This window comes from Anastrepha obliqua, chromosome 1 (assembly GCF_027943255.1).
Source record: "Anastrepha obliqua isolate idAnaObli1 chromosome 1, idAnaObli1_1.0, whole genome shotgun sequence".
NCBI classification, from domain to species: Eukaryota; Metazoa; Arthropoda; class Insecta; order Diptera; family Tephritidae; genus Anastrepha; species Anastrepha obliqua.
The window spans coordinates 73,696,465-73,708,477 of record NC_072892.1 but is presented as its reverse complement, the minus strand read 5'-3'; the positions used below and the strand labels follow the sequence as shown (position 1 = coordinate 73,708,477).

General features: G+C 37.6%; 2 protein-coding genes across 3 annotated transcripts; one reads left to right on the top strand and one right to left on the bottom strand.

Moving 5' to 3' along the window:
* The first annotated feature begins 4,708 nt into the window (after nt 1–4,708).
* LOC129235383 (60S ribosomal protein L27) lies at nt 4,709–5,801 on the top strand. Its single transcript, XM_054869197.1, has 2 exons — nt 4,709–4,806; nt 5,219–5,801. Exon 2 carries the CDS (start codon nt 5,227–5,229, stop codon nt 5,632–5,634), a length of 408 nt encoding a protein of 135 aa, XP_054725172.1. The 5' UTR covers nt 4,709–4,806; nt 5,219–5,226; the 3' UTR covers nt 5,635–5,801.
* A 1,821-nt stretch (nt 5,802–7,622) lies between these two features.
* Nucleotides 7,623–11,347, bottom strand: LOC129248939 (isocitrate dehydrogenase [NAD] subunit gamma, mitochondrial). Of its 2 annotated transcripts, XM_054888552.1 has the most exons (8): nt 11,184–11,347; nt 10,984–11,061; nt 10,221–10,892; nt 10,062–10,169; nt 9,811–9,997; nt 9,673–9,748; nt 8,197–8,633; nt 7,623–8,114 (listed from the first exon to the last, which is right to left on the bottom strand). In XM_054888552.1, exons 1-7 carry the CDS (start codon nt 11,238–11,240, stop codon nt 8,609–8,611), a joined length of 1,203 nt encoding a protein of 400 aa, XP_054744527.1. In that variant the 5' UTR covers nt 11,241–11,347; the 3' UTR covers nt 7,623–8,114; nt 8,197–8,608. The 2 variants fall into 2 exon arrangements, with proteins under 2 accessions (XP_054744527.1, XP_054744531.1); XM_054888556.1 differs by lacking the exon at nt 8,197–8,633.
* Between the last annotated feature and the right edge of the window lie 666 nt (nt 11,348–12,013).

Genomic DNA, 12,013 nt, shown 5'->3' with positions numbered 1-12,013 from the left:
AGATTTCGGGAGAGAAATTTTGTATATGAAATCTCGCTTTTTAATTACGGATTCGGATTTAAGCACGAAAAAGTAGACCATCTGCTTATATGTGTACGTATTATAAGTTAACCCGGCTGGCATTAAGCCACACATGGATCTTTTGGCCCCTAGCGGTACCAGATTTAGACTGACCTCTATTCTGACCCCTAAACTGTGGGGCTCCCAGGGATTTCGAGAGCGTTTTTGATAATGCCGGACAAAGACACAGAAGGTGCTCTAAAGTTTCCTCTACATCTTCTCTGCACTTCCTGCATTTGTCGTTGCTAGCAGTCCTATCTTGTGAGCATGTGCAGCCAATAAATTATTACCTGTCAGCGTACCTATAACAGTTCTGCAGTATTTTTGCGTGAGCGTATCAGTTTTTTGTCATTAGTTCTACACGGGATTTTTGCAGTTTTGCATGTGGTCAGATTAGTCCACTTAGTTTCCGCTTGCTTTTTCATGCATTAAGCTGTTTTTCTATGTTGTTCTCTTGTTCAAAAGGTAGGTTTACAACACTTTTAGCTATCTCATCTATCTATGATGTCTTTGAGACCCGGTACCCAATAGATGTGCAGCCTTCTGTTTGCGGAAAGCCTTTTTATGGTCTCCCTGCTCCTTTTGACATTTTTGGACTTAGTACAATATGAGGTTTTTGCTTTTATTGATGCTTGGCTGTCCACGTACGCACTATTGACTCATTTTCAGTTTTCGTGTAGACTAGCTCCACGGCTTTCGTAACAGCAAGAACTTCCACTTGGAAAATACAGCTCGAGTTCGGCAGCTTGATTGATTGCCTAATCCCTAGTTTTGAGCAGTAAGCGCCCGCTCCCACTCCGATTAAAAGTCTTAGAGCCGTCTGCGTAAAAAATAAATGTTCTACGGCGGGGCGTCATGCCTTTATGCCATCCATCCTCTTCAATTCTAGTATGAAATATTTTCTCCTAATTAAAACGCGAAGCCATGTATGTAGTATCTGCAACCTGTACTCCTCTTTTCTATTGAGCTGTGTTCGAAAGTTCCGTAAGTAAATACCCCAGCATCCACTAATCTTTCCGTGGGTTTTGCTGCAAGATTTTCCATCATAAGGTCAGTAGGTGGTGTACTAAGTATCAATTCTAGAGGGGTTTTCATTGGTCCTGTTATGCATAGGACAGCGAGTCGTTAAATCCTTTCCAATGATATGTAAATTTTCTTGTTTCAGCACCAATGCATCAGTGAGGGCGATAAACCCCAAGTAACGCCCAGCATTCTTATGGATGCATACATCGCATTCCTATCCTTTTTCACCCTTTCTTCAACATTGTGATTCCACAGTAATTTACTGTTCAGTATTACTCCAAGGTACTTCGCATGATCTTTCAGGATGCATTTCGTTGTTGCCTAGCTTCGCCAGGACCTTATACGAGTACTTCCTAGCAAAAAGTATCATATCCGTCCTTTCTACGTTTATCCCCAGACCTGCGCGAGATGTCCACTGATAGACAGTTTTTAAAGTGTTGTTCATCAAGTTATTGATGGTGTCCAGGTCCTTTCCCCTCAAGAGAGTGGTCCCACTACTGAAAACTGAAAAACCCGCCAACCAAGGGGAATCTTATCGTCCCTTAACTCTCCTTTCCTCAGTAGTGAAGACACTTGAAGCCCTTCTACTCCAACTCTTCACGAAACATCTGGCCCCAGCCCCACATCAGCATGGTTTCCGACGAGTGAATTAGCCGCATAAACCGCGGGCTTAACGAAAACCGCCCCAGCGAGAGGACTATCCTAATAGCGTTGGACTTGAAGAAGGCTTTCGACACAGTCAGTCATTCCACGCTACTAGTTGATATTTATCAGTCGACAGCGTTTACTTTTGTAGAGGTTTATTTGAAGGACCTTCAACATGTGGTTCTGGCACCTTCTCGGAGTTGGATACTTCCTCCAGCTCACCCTTCTCCACTTCCTGTAGATTTTAGGAGACTTCTATAGTCTCTTTTATACCGAGATCATTTTCATCTGCCCCGCCTCGAGCATGTTGTGATTGTCGTATGTCGGGTTACGCTTTCTGAGGCGAAGGTACACGTTGCCAACTATCCACGCCATCCTCGCGAATCGTATGTACAATTAATTCTCTGGCGACTTATTGATTCGGAGTATGTAAATTAGTCCTGGCCCCCATCAGCAGATGCTCGCTTCACCACATTCAACACCTTCTATTCACTTGTCGGCACGTTTAGGCAGGATAAGTACCTTTGCCTTTGGTATTGAAGGAATACAGCTGCGGTCAACTATGTCGAGGGATGCTATGAGATGTTTTTTGGCAATTTCACTGTCCGCTGCCGCTGCTTTTTTCGTCGTCGGTTTTTATTTAGCGGGATTTTTCGGCTATGTCATCTCGTGTTTGTACTTAAAGTATAAAAGTTTGGTATTCTATTTTCTTTAAATGTGCATTTTAGTGCGTTTTTTATATCCTAAGCTAGGCAACACTGCAGTAGCGAGAGAGAGATTTGACTGCTGAAAGCAGAATAACACCAACAATAACCGCAATCGCGGGCAATGCTATCAGATGTTAAAAAAAGTAAAGCTAAATAAAACTGAGTGAACTATTGAACTAATTAAAAAAAAATTATATTTGATAAAATTATAAATATATAATTTTAATTAGAACAGGCTAGAATAATGTCATGAAGAAAGAACTAAAACTCCGAGACTAAATAACAAAAAAATGCTAAATCAAGTTACGAAAAAGGGAATTCGGCCTTACTGGTGCTAATACGACGTCACTCATTGTCAACTTTGCTGAGAGCAAAGTAACCGTACCACGCCAGGCGCCATCTCATTATTCCTTCCATCGTGTGTTTTTGAGATTTTTTACCACAGTAGTTAACGTAGAGAGAGCGACATCTTTTGCTCCAAGCTTAGAGTGCATTTCATGAGCGAATTTCATGAGTGATTTGTAACATCATGTTCTTTATTTTTTGTTTCAGCCGAAAGAACTATAAAGTTTGACACCTAATAGAAGAGCGTCTATCAGCAGAGCAGGCCTTGCAAAGATTGGCTGATACAAAAAAAAAAAAAAAAACAAATTAGCAATAACAACTCATTCGTAACAAAATATTAACAACGCTTGAGGGATATAGTTGCACAATTTTCCATTCCTAACTTGACCTTATTTAAATTTTTAAAAATAATTTTTCTTTTATTTTATCGTATGAGTGCATGTTTGTAATCAAACATTATTTACCGGTAAATTGTTTCAACTAAATATAGTATATTCAGTAAGAATTTGGTGCTTCTTTCTCTCTTTCCCTTGCCCATTGCAAACCCGTTTCAGACCGTCTACAAAGATGAAATTACACTCATACTGAAGAAATATATTATACTTTTTTTAAAAAGTGGTTGTCGTAGTCACGTTGTAAGTGGCTGATATACGGCTACATTGGGTTCGAAAACCATAGTGGGCATGAAACATCAAATTATGAAAACGGCAACAAGAATAACAAACCTCTGATTACATTTGTAAAACACTTTTCATAAAAACTATCTACTATTCAGAGTTGGCTTAAACTGTAAGATAACAACAAGACACACATTACAAATTTGACGAGGAGATTGGCCAAACAGCTAATGTATTATGTTATATAATGGATTATATCCACATACGGTTAAGATTTTTTATAAATAAAACGTCTCTCTGAGTTCGATCACTGCTGATGTTCGGACAATTATGACAAGAAATTTAGTAAGACAGATATAACAGTGAAATTAGTGAGGTGTCAGGTGTAGGCATTTCTGTTTTGAGAGAGGTTTTTGACGTGATAACGTCTTATAATTCGATGTAGCCGGCTGCCCGCACCAAAAAATGCGTCGTTATCTTGCTCATGTGGCGTTATCTTGCGCATGCATCGTTACCTTGCTTGAACTGCAAGCGAAAGCGCGGAACGAACGACAAAGAGCACAATCGGCCCCCGCGTTCGGCAACGTTCGACATCTGGCGCTCTCCTACTTGAGTGAGCATATATATGTACATATGTATATGCGCATATGTATATAAATTCACATATTTGTATTTGTATATGCCTTCTTCCTGTGTGCATGGTAATGAACCATTCCTCTGTTGAGAATAGGACGATAGCACAATCGAAATTGAACATATCTTTTATGAATTTTATAAATGTTTCGTAATTTTTCACGTTTGTGTGATTCCATTTACCTCCTTCTCTATATCCATACAAAATATCCCTCAAACAAATAAAATTAAAATTTTCTTTCGAAAAATGCAACCATTCCATCAGTATTTTCTTATGACGTTGTCACGTTAAACTATCGTCAGTAAACCGACTTTACAGACCACCTCTTTTTAACATAATATGTATTTAGAAGGTATAAATGTGAGGTAAAGGTTAACGTTCGGTTGCAATTTAGGATAGGATAGAAAAACAATTATTTGCGTTTCCACGACAGTCGGTTCTACGTTACCGAAATGACCCGGTTTTCTATCCGGCCAAGGACTGTCACCCCAGCAGCATTCCCCGTATGTAAATATGGGGAATGTTTATGCCACAACAACAACAACAATAAACAATTATTTTAAACTTAAAATATATTCTCTCACATGTGCGTCTCAAATTCTCTACAAGGAGCTCGAAAAACAATAGAATACCAAATAATTAGCGCTAAGTATTTTATGCTGGCAGTACCGTAATCTGTTGTAATGCTGAATAGCTGACGTTCACAAAACGTCAAAGTAATGTGCGAAATGTCAACCCTTTTCTCTTTCTCTATATCCGGTCAGCCATAAGACCTGTAAGTGAAATTTATACTTAAATTGATTTTTAATCGAAAAAATCAAGTGAAATATTAAAAAATCGCAGCTAATAAACAAAATAGAATTATATAGAAATTGTCTAAGTATATACTAGTGGACTTCTTTTACGTAATTGTGTAATATATTATGTGAAAAAGTGTGTTGTAGTCTGTCCAAATTTGTATGGACGTCGCAAGAATGCTATACTAAGTTGAAGCTGCTTTTTTTTTGAGTGATTTCAATAGTTCACTTGATATATTTCGCATTCATAAACTTGCCACACATTTGTTTTCTCGAAATGTGAAAAACTAACTAATATGTATTTCTTTTTCATGTATCGTTTACCTACACATCTGTAATCAACATTGTGCTTGGCATCTTACAAATGTTTTATTTGTGTACTTACGGCAGCCACCAAAATGAGGAAAATTATGAAACAAGGTAAAATCGTAATCGTCCTTAGTGGACGTTACGCCGGTCGTAAGGCCATCATTGTAAAGACATCGGATGACGGCACACCGGAGAAACCATTCGGACAGGCGCTTGTCGCCGGCATCGACCGTTATCCACGTAAGGTGACCAAGAAGATGGGCAAGAACAAGTTGAAGAAGAAGTCCAAAATCAAGCCTTTCCTGAAGGTACTGAACTACAATCACCTAATGCCCACCCGTTATGCTGTGCATGATATCTCATTTGAGAAATTGTCGCCCAAGGATCTTAAAGATCCCGTCAAAAAGAAGACACATCGCTTCCAAACACGCGTTAAGTTCGAATCTACCTACAAAGAGGGCAAGAACAAGTGGTTCTTCCAAAAGCTGCGTTTCTAAGCCATCACCTATGGATTATTTGATTCGTAGTTAAGTCCCCTTAATTTTTATACATTTAAAAACATAATTTTATATGTTTTAATTGTGTGGAGAAGAGCAACAATGATGTAGGTGTTAGTGTTGGAATGCAATCAAAAACAGTCTTAAATAAAGTAATTAAAAAAAGATGGGTGTGTTTATTGACCTTGTTATTATACATGCAAATAATAAGTTGTTGAAGAGGTAGTTTAGTTCTTGAATAAGACGCCAGCCGTCTGAGAATAACATTTCTTATTTCTACTTCGGCTTTCCAAAAATTTGTGTGAATTTATTGTTTCGTTTATATTGTTTTCTGCTCACAAGCGTTGTAGTGATGACAAAGCGAAATCAGCCATTCTCTCTGAAATTTAATTATTAGTATTTGAATCAAAATATAGACAACCATGTATTTCATGCCATATGTGAACGGGTAGATTAATTTGTTGGATTTATTATAGGTGATTAATGCATATGTGATTAACGCATATATGTGCGCCCGCCGTAGCCAAATGGGGTGCGTGACTACAATTCGGAATTCACAGAGAGAACGTATGTAGGTTCGAATCTCGGTGAAACACCGAAATTAAGAAAAACATTTTTCTAATAGCGGTCGCGCCTCCGCAGGCAATGTCAAACCTCTGAGTGTATTTCTGCCATGAAAAAAAGCTTCTCATAAAAATATTTGCCGTTCGGAGTCGGCTTGAAACTGTAGGTCCCTCCATTTGAGGAACAACATTAAGACGCACACCACAAATAGGAGGAGGAGCTCGGCCAAACACCCAAACAGGGTGTACGCGCCAATTATATATAATATAAAGGGTGGTTAAATTTCAAGGGCCCATGTTGAATTTGAACCACAGCTAAACGTCAACGACACCGTTGGACTTCTTTCTTTGGGATTATTTGAAGGAAAAGGTGTACGTCGATAAGCCAGCAACAATTGAAGAGCTAAAGAATGAGATAATTCGGCACATTAATGGCATAGAACCTCAATTATGCCTCAGCGTAGTAATAATTAAACAAACCAAGAACTCCAAAATATTCCACCAAAGCAATTTGTATGAAGAAAAACTTTTCAAAGTAGTATTGACAGCAGATAGTCAATACGTGAGGTAATCTGTCATTTGTGAACGAATAGATTAATTTTGTGGATTTATTGGCAATTACTGCATATAAGGCAAAACGAATGGGTCTGGTGGTGAACGAGGACAAAACGAAGTACCTTTTGTCTTCAAACAAACAATCGGCGCACTCGCGTATCGGCATCCACGTCACTGTAGACAGTTATAATTTCGAGGGTTTCGTTTATTTAGGAACCAGCATTAACATCGATAACAATGTCAGCTTTGAAATCCAAAGTAGAATCTCTCTTGCCAACAATTTGCTACTTTGGACTCTCGACGAACAAAACTAACACCCTACGAGGCTCTTATCATGCCCATCCTAACGTGTGGCGCAGAAGATTGGACGATGACAACATCCGATGAAGCGACGCTTGAAGTGTTTGATAGAAAGATTCAACGTAAGATTTTTGGGCCTTTGCACGTTGGCAACGGCGAATATCGCAGGCGATGGAACCATGAGCTGTATGAGCTTTACGACGACATAGACGTAGCACAGCCAATCAAAATCCAGCGGCTACGTTGGCTGAGTCATGTCGTCCGAATGGATACAAACGCTCCGGCTCTGAAAGTATTTGATGCGGTGCCAGCTGGTCGTAGCAGAGGAGGAGGAAGGCCTCCTTTGCGTTGGAAAGATCAAGTGGAGAAGTACTTGGCTTCACTTGGTGTGTCCAATTGGCGCCGGTTACCACGAAAAAGAAACGGCTGGCGCGCTTTGTTAAACTCGGCCAAAATCGCGTAAACGGTCATCGGTAGGATCTACCAGATTATAATAAAAAAATCATTCCAAAAATATTTCTGTTTTGTATTATCATTTTAAGTTCTCAAGCTTTTAAAAAACACTCGATATAAAGGTTTCGTTTACAACTACTTTATTAATGCGAACAAGGCTGTTTTTGCTCATCATATGAGATTTTAATATATTAAAAGGGATACATTTTATCTAATTACCATAGGATAAAAATAAATTAATTTAGCAGCTTTTTTCTTATGAAAAACCAAAAAAGTAAAAATATATAATAGTACATTGATTCATAAAAATATGTAGTGTTTTCTCTTTGTATACGTTAAGAGCACAATAAGCGGAAAATGAGAATTAATCAAAATCTTGTAGTACAATTTAAAACTATAAAGAGATGGCAACAAACAAATTTACATTAAAAATATTGCTTAAATATTTATTTAGTCATGTTCTCAGGGTTATATTGCAAGGGAAAACTCTGATAGAGGCCAGTAGAAACAAAAAAGAAAACGTGCAGAAGCTATTTCGCCACGCAAAAGCCAAGCTGTGTTCTGTTGTGCAGATTTTTCACACCAGTATCCAAGTATCCAATTGGGAATCTGTAAGAGTTAAAAAGAGTTTAGTAAAATAAATGCAGCATGAAGAAAGTTTCTGATATTTATAATTCTTTAATGAAATTACCTGCTGCTCTATTACTCTTTTACGCTGACACGCAACACAAGGAGTTACAGAGGTGACACGCTTTTGCATTAGTAGAGCACGATCGGGCTGAGGTTTGGGCATCGAGCCGGGCGGATTTAACAACAATATACTGCATTTTGGCGGATAGGCGTATAATTTGGATTTTGATTTGGGCATCCTAATTTTTTTGGTTTTTTCAAATTTTATAATTTTTCAACATTTGTACCAATTTGCTTAGTTGCTGTGGATTAAGTGCTGGCGGTTAACTTTTTGGCTCCTAATGCAGTTGGAGTTGTTAAACATATATAAATATACATAATACATATGAACAGCAGTCAAATATCGGCATTAATCCGGGGTTTTGTAAAATTATATAAATTTTTCCTAAGGTGAATTAATTTTGGTTTTTAACTTAATCGCGATATTGTCCTTGGGGCCTATTATGTGTAGCGGTGCATTGTGTGGGATCCCACATAACCAGTTTTTGTTATTGGTTGACAGTTAGACGGATATCGGATACAATGTGCGGGGCAGGCAGCGTGAAAGTAGATTTGTTTTTTTTTTTTGTGATAGAAATTAGCAAATTTAATAACGTATGTAACAAAAAGTATAATTTGAAATAAATATCGAATCAATTTAATAAAGAAGCATTGCATAAACGATGCAGTCAATATAATAAAAATAATTATAAAGACTACACACGCAAAGCTGGAGAAGCCACTTAGGCTGCCGAAACCAAAAGTACAAGGTAGAGATACAAAGGTGCAACATACTAAATACCAATTTACTTATCAAGTGCGAATGTGTGTACAATATTGTGGTGCAGGATTGGTTAACCTATGTCGGGGAAAAATAGGTGCATTTTGAATGTTATGGAATACGGTAATAAAAAGTGTGTAAGCAACTCTATAAGAAATCTATTTGACAGACTCCAAATAATAAAGTACGAAATATAACATCAGATTAAGAATATTATTGCGGAGTTAGTAGAAAAAGCATGTTGGAGTTGGAAGTTATAATTAGTTGTTTGGTTGTAATTAGTATAAATAAAACTAAAACAAGCATATACGAAATTTACAAACATAACAAGTTACAAGTTAATGCAATAGCATATATATGACATATAAATACAGATTTAACACTTTAAATGTTATCACATAATTAGATGAAAATAATATATAATTGACGTACTAGGTAGTACTTGTAAATAATTTAGCCATTCAATGTGTAGATTTTTAGAAATATAAAATATGTGTGCTTAACAATTCAGTTTTTTAGCTTTCACTGTTGAATTAAGATTGTCAAATGTGCATAGTTTATATAAGCATGCATTGAATAGTTAAATCTCTTTTTAAACTAAGTAAGTACATCATAATAGTGAAAATACATTGTCATTGGGAAAATTGTCAGAGGTGGACTGGACAATTGCACGCAGGCACTTGATAGTCTAATTATGAGTGTATCTAATTGCTTTACCAGTTCACGCGCTTGTTGGCCAAAAGCTTAAGAATATTTTCCACTACATCGGTACTGGAGGCGGTGCCTCCCAAATCTAGATGAATAAGAAAACACGTGTAAAGAAGTATTACTTAAATATTATTTGATTTTTCAAACCTGGTGTGCGAATTCCATCATTAACTACAGTTTCGTAGGTCGCCTCATAGATGACACGCGCATGCTCCTTGTGCCCTAAGTGGTTTAACATATCTGCGCTGGCATTGATCATGGCTACTGGATTGGCAATGTTCTTACCAGCAATAGCTGTACCAGTGTTACGGGTGCCGGGTTCGAAAACGGCAAACTAAAACATTTATAAGAATAAAAATTTAATTAAAGGAATATTCCAATAGTTTATCGAGGATTACATGATCGCCGTAATTTGCGCCCGAAAGCAGACCGGCACCGCCAATCAAACCACAAATAACATTGGAAACGATAGTGCCATACAAGTTGGTCATGTTCATGACATCAAACTACAAAAAAATTAGTAAAACATTGTAATCAAACGAAATATATGAGCTTACTTGATGTGGATTGGAAACCAATTGCATGCATGTGTTATCAATAATCATGTTGTTGTGCTCAATCTCAGGATAATCCTTATGTACTTGTTTGGCCACGTCGAGAAAGAGCCCATCAGATAATTTCATAATATTGGCCTTATGAATGGTAGTCACCTTCTTTCGATTATTCTGTCGTGCGTATTCAAATGCATAACGTGCCACTCGTTCAGCATTTTCCACAGTTACGACCTTCATACTTTCTACCACCCCGCGCACTGATTCATGCTCGAGCATAGCATACTCACCATCGGTATTTTGACGAATTAGCACAACATCTATGTTCTTGTGACGGGAGGGAATACCGGGATATGAACGGCAATGTACGACATTTACATACAAGTCCAGTTCATTACGAATGGCGACATTTCGGGAAACCTCATCCAAGCCTTGCGATTTTGTTTCAATATTACCCTTAATGGCAACACCATTACGCTTGATCGAAGTAATGGCATAATCCAAATCGTCATTACCCTCGGTGGAAGGATCAATTTCTATTACTTCAAAATCGACCGGGGCCCCAACGAAACGGAAGATCTCGCGAATGTAATGCATTAGTTCTGGACCGATACCGCCCCCTGGTAGCATTGTGACAGCGTGACGTCCGCCATATTGCGCAGATGGTATATCAACACCCTAGACAGTTAGAACAACTCTGATTAACCTCACTTTTGTTTACATTTTGTGCGAGTAGGTAAGCGCCAGTCAATAAAAAGGATATATTTACCGTCCACTTTTTCTGAAGCGCCGATTTTGTGTGTGCTACATCTTCGGTTTTTTCTTTGGTCACTAACAGCGGATAACCCTGTATTAGCACAAAAATTATTGATAAGTTAATTTAATACATTTCTTTGCTAGCTGTTTCTTATGTAATTTTAGTTCGTAGAACAAGGTTTTATATATATTCTGCTGGTATATAATACTCACGCGCGTTAAAAACGGTACTTGATTTTGCAATAAACGCTGTGTAAAACGTAAGGCCATTTTTATATATTTTACAACTTTACCTAATTATTAAGGGTTCAATTATTTTGCAAAATCTACTTGGCCAAATATTTTTCGGTGACCGCACTTCTGCTTCAAAATCGAAGTGCCATTCACAATGTGAATGTTTTTGAAAGTGCTGCCAGCTCTGTTCCGTCAAGTGCATAGAATACTAAAGGTGCCTCCTTTCCAAAACAGTTACATTACTCTTGCGGTTTTGAATGGTCTGACGGCAGACTCCTTTCCAATACAAAACAAACGAACAAAACAAACAACAGGAGGAGAAATTACATGTTTGTGAAAATTCAATGAATAGCTTGTAATATTGTGATGTGTGAGATTTAAACCAAAAAAACTATTGAAAATGAACTGCCGCGTGTTAAATTGTGAAATTGGGTGTAGTATGTAGCCCAAGGCGAATTTATTACAGTTGATAGCATCCACATATAAGTAAAAACGTACGTAAATTTTGTTTTTGCTTTTCGAATTCCGTTATATCAAAATCAATATGCTCTGCTCCACACTTGCCGTTTCGTTTCTCCATCAGAAACGTCAAAACAGTCTTTTACACGGTTCAACTTCTTTCAAGCCCAATGCACATTTATTCATGTATTCGTTTTGAAATATTTCACATAAGATGTTTTTTGAATCATCAACAAAAAATATTAATGTACACAAATAGAAAAGTAAACATACGGATATAAACAAAAAAATCTTGTTGGTGTTATTTATACATACGACGAAAAAACACCTAGGCGGATACAAGATCGCGA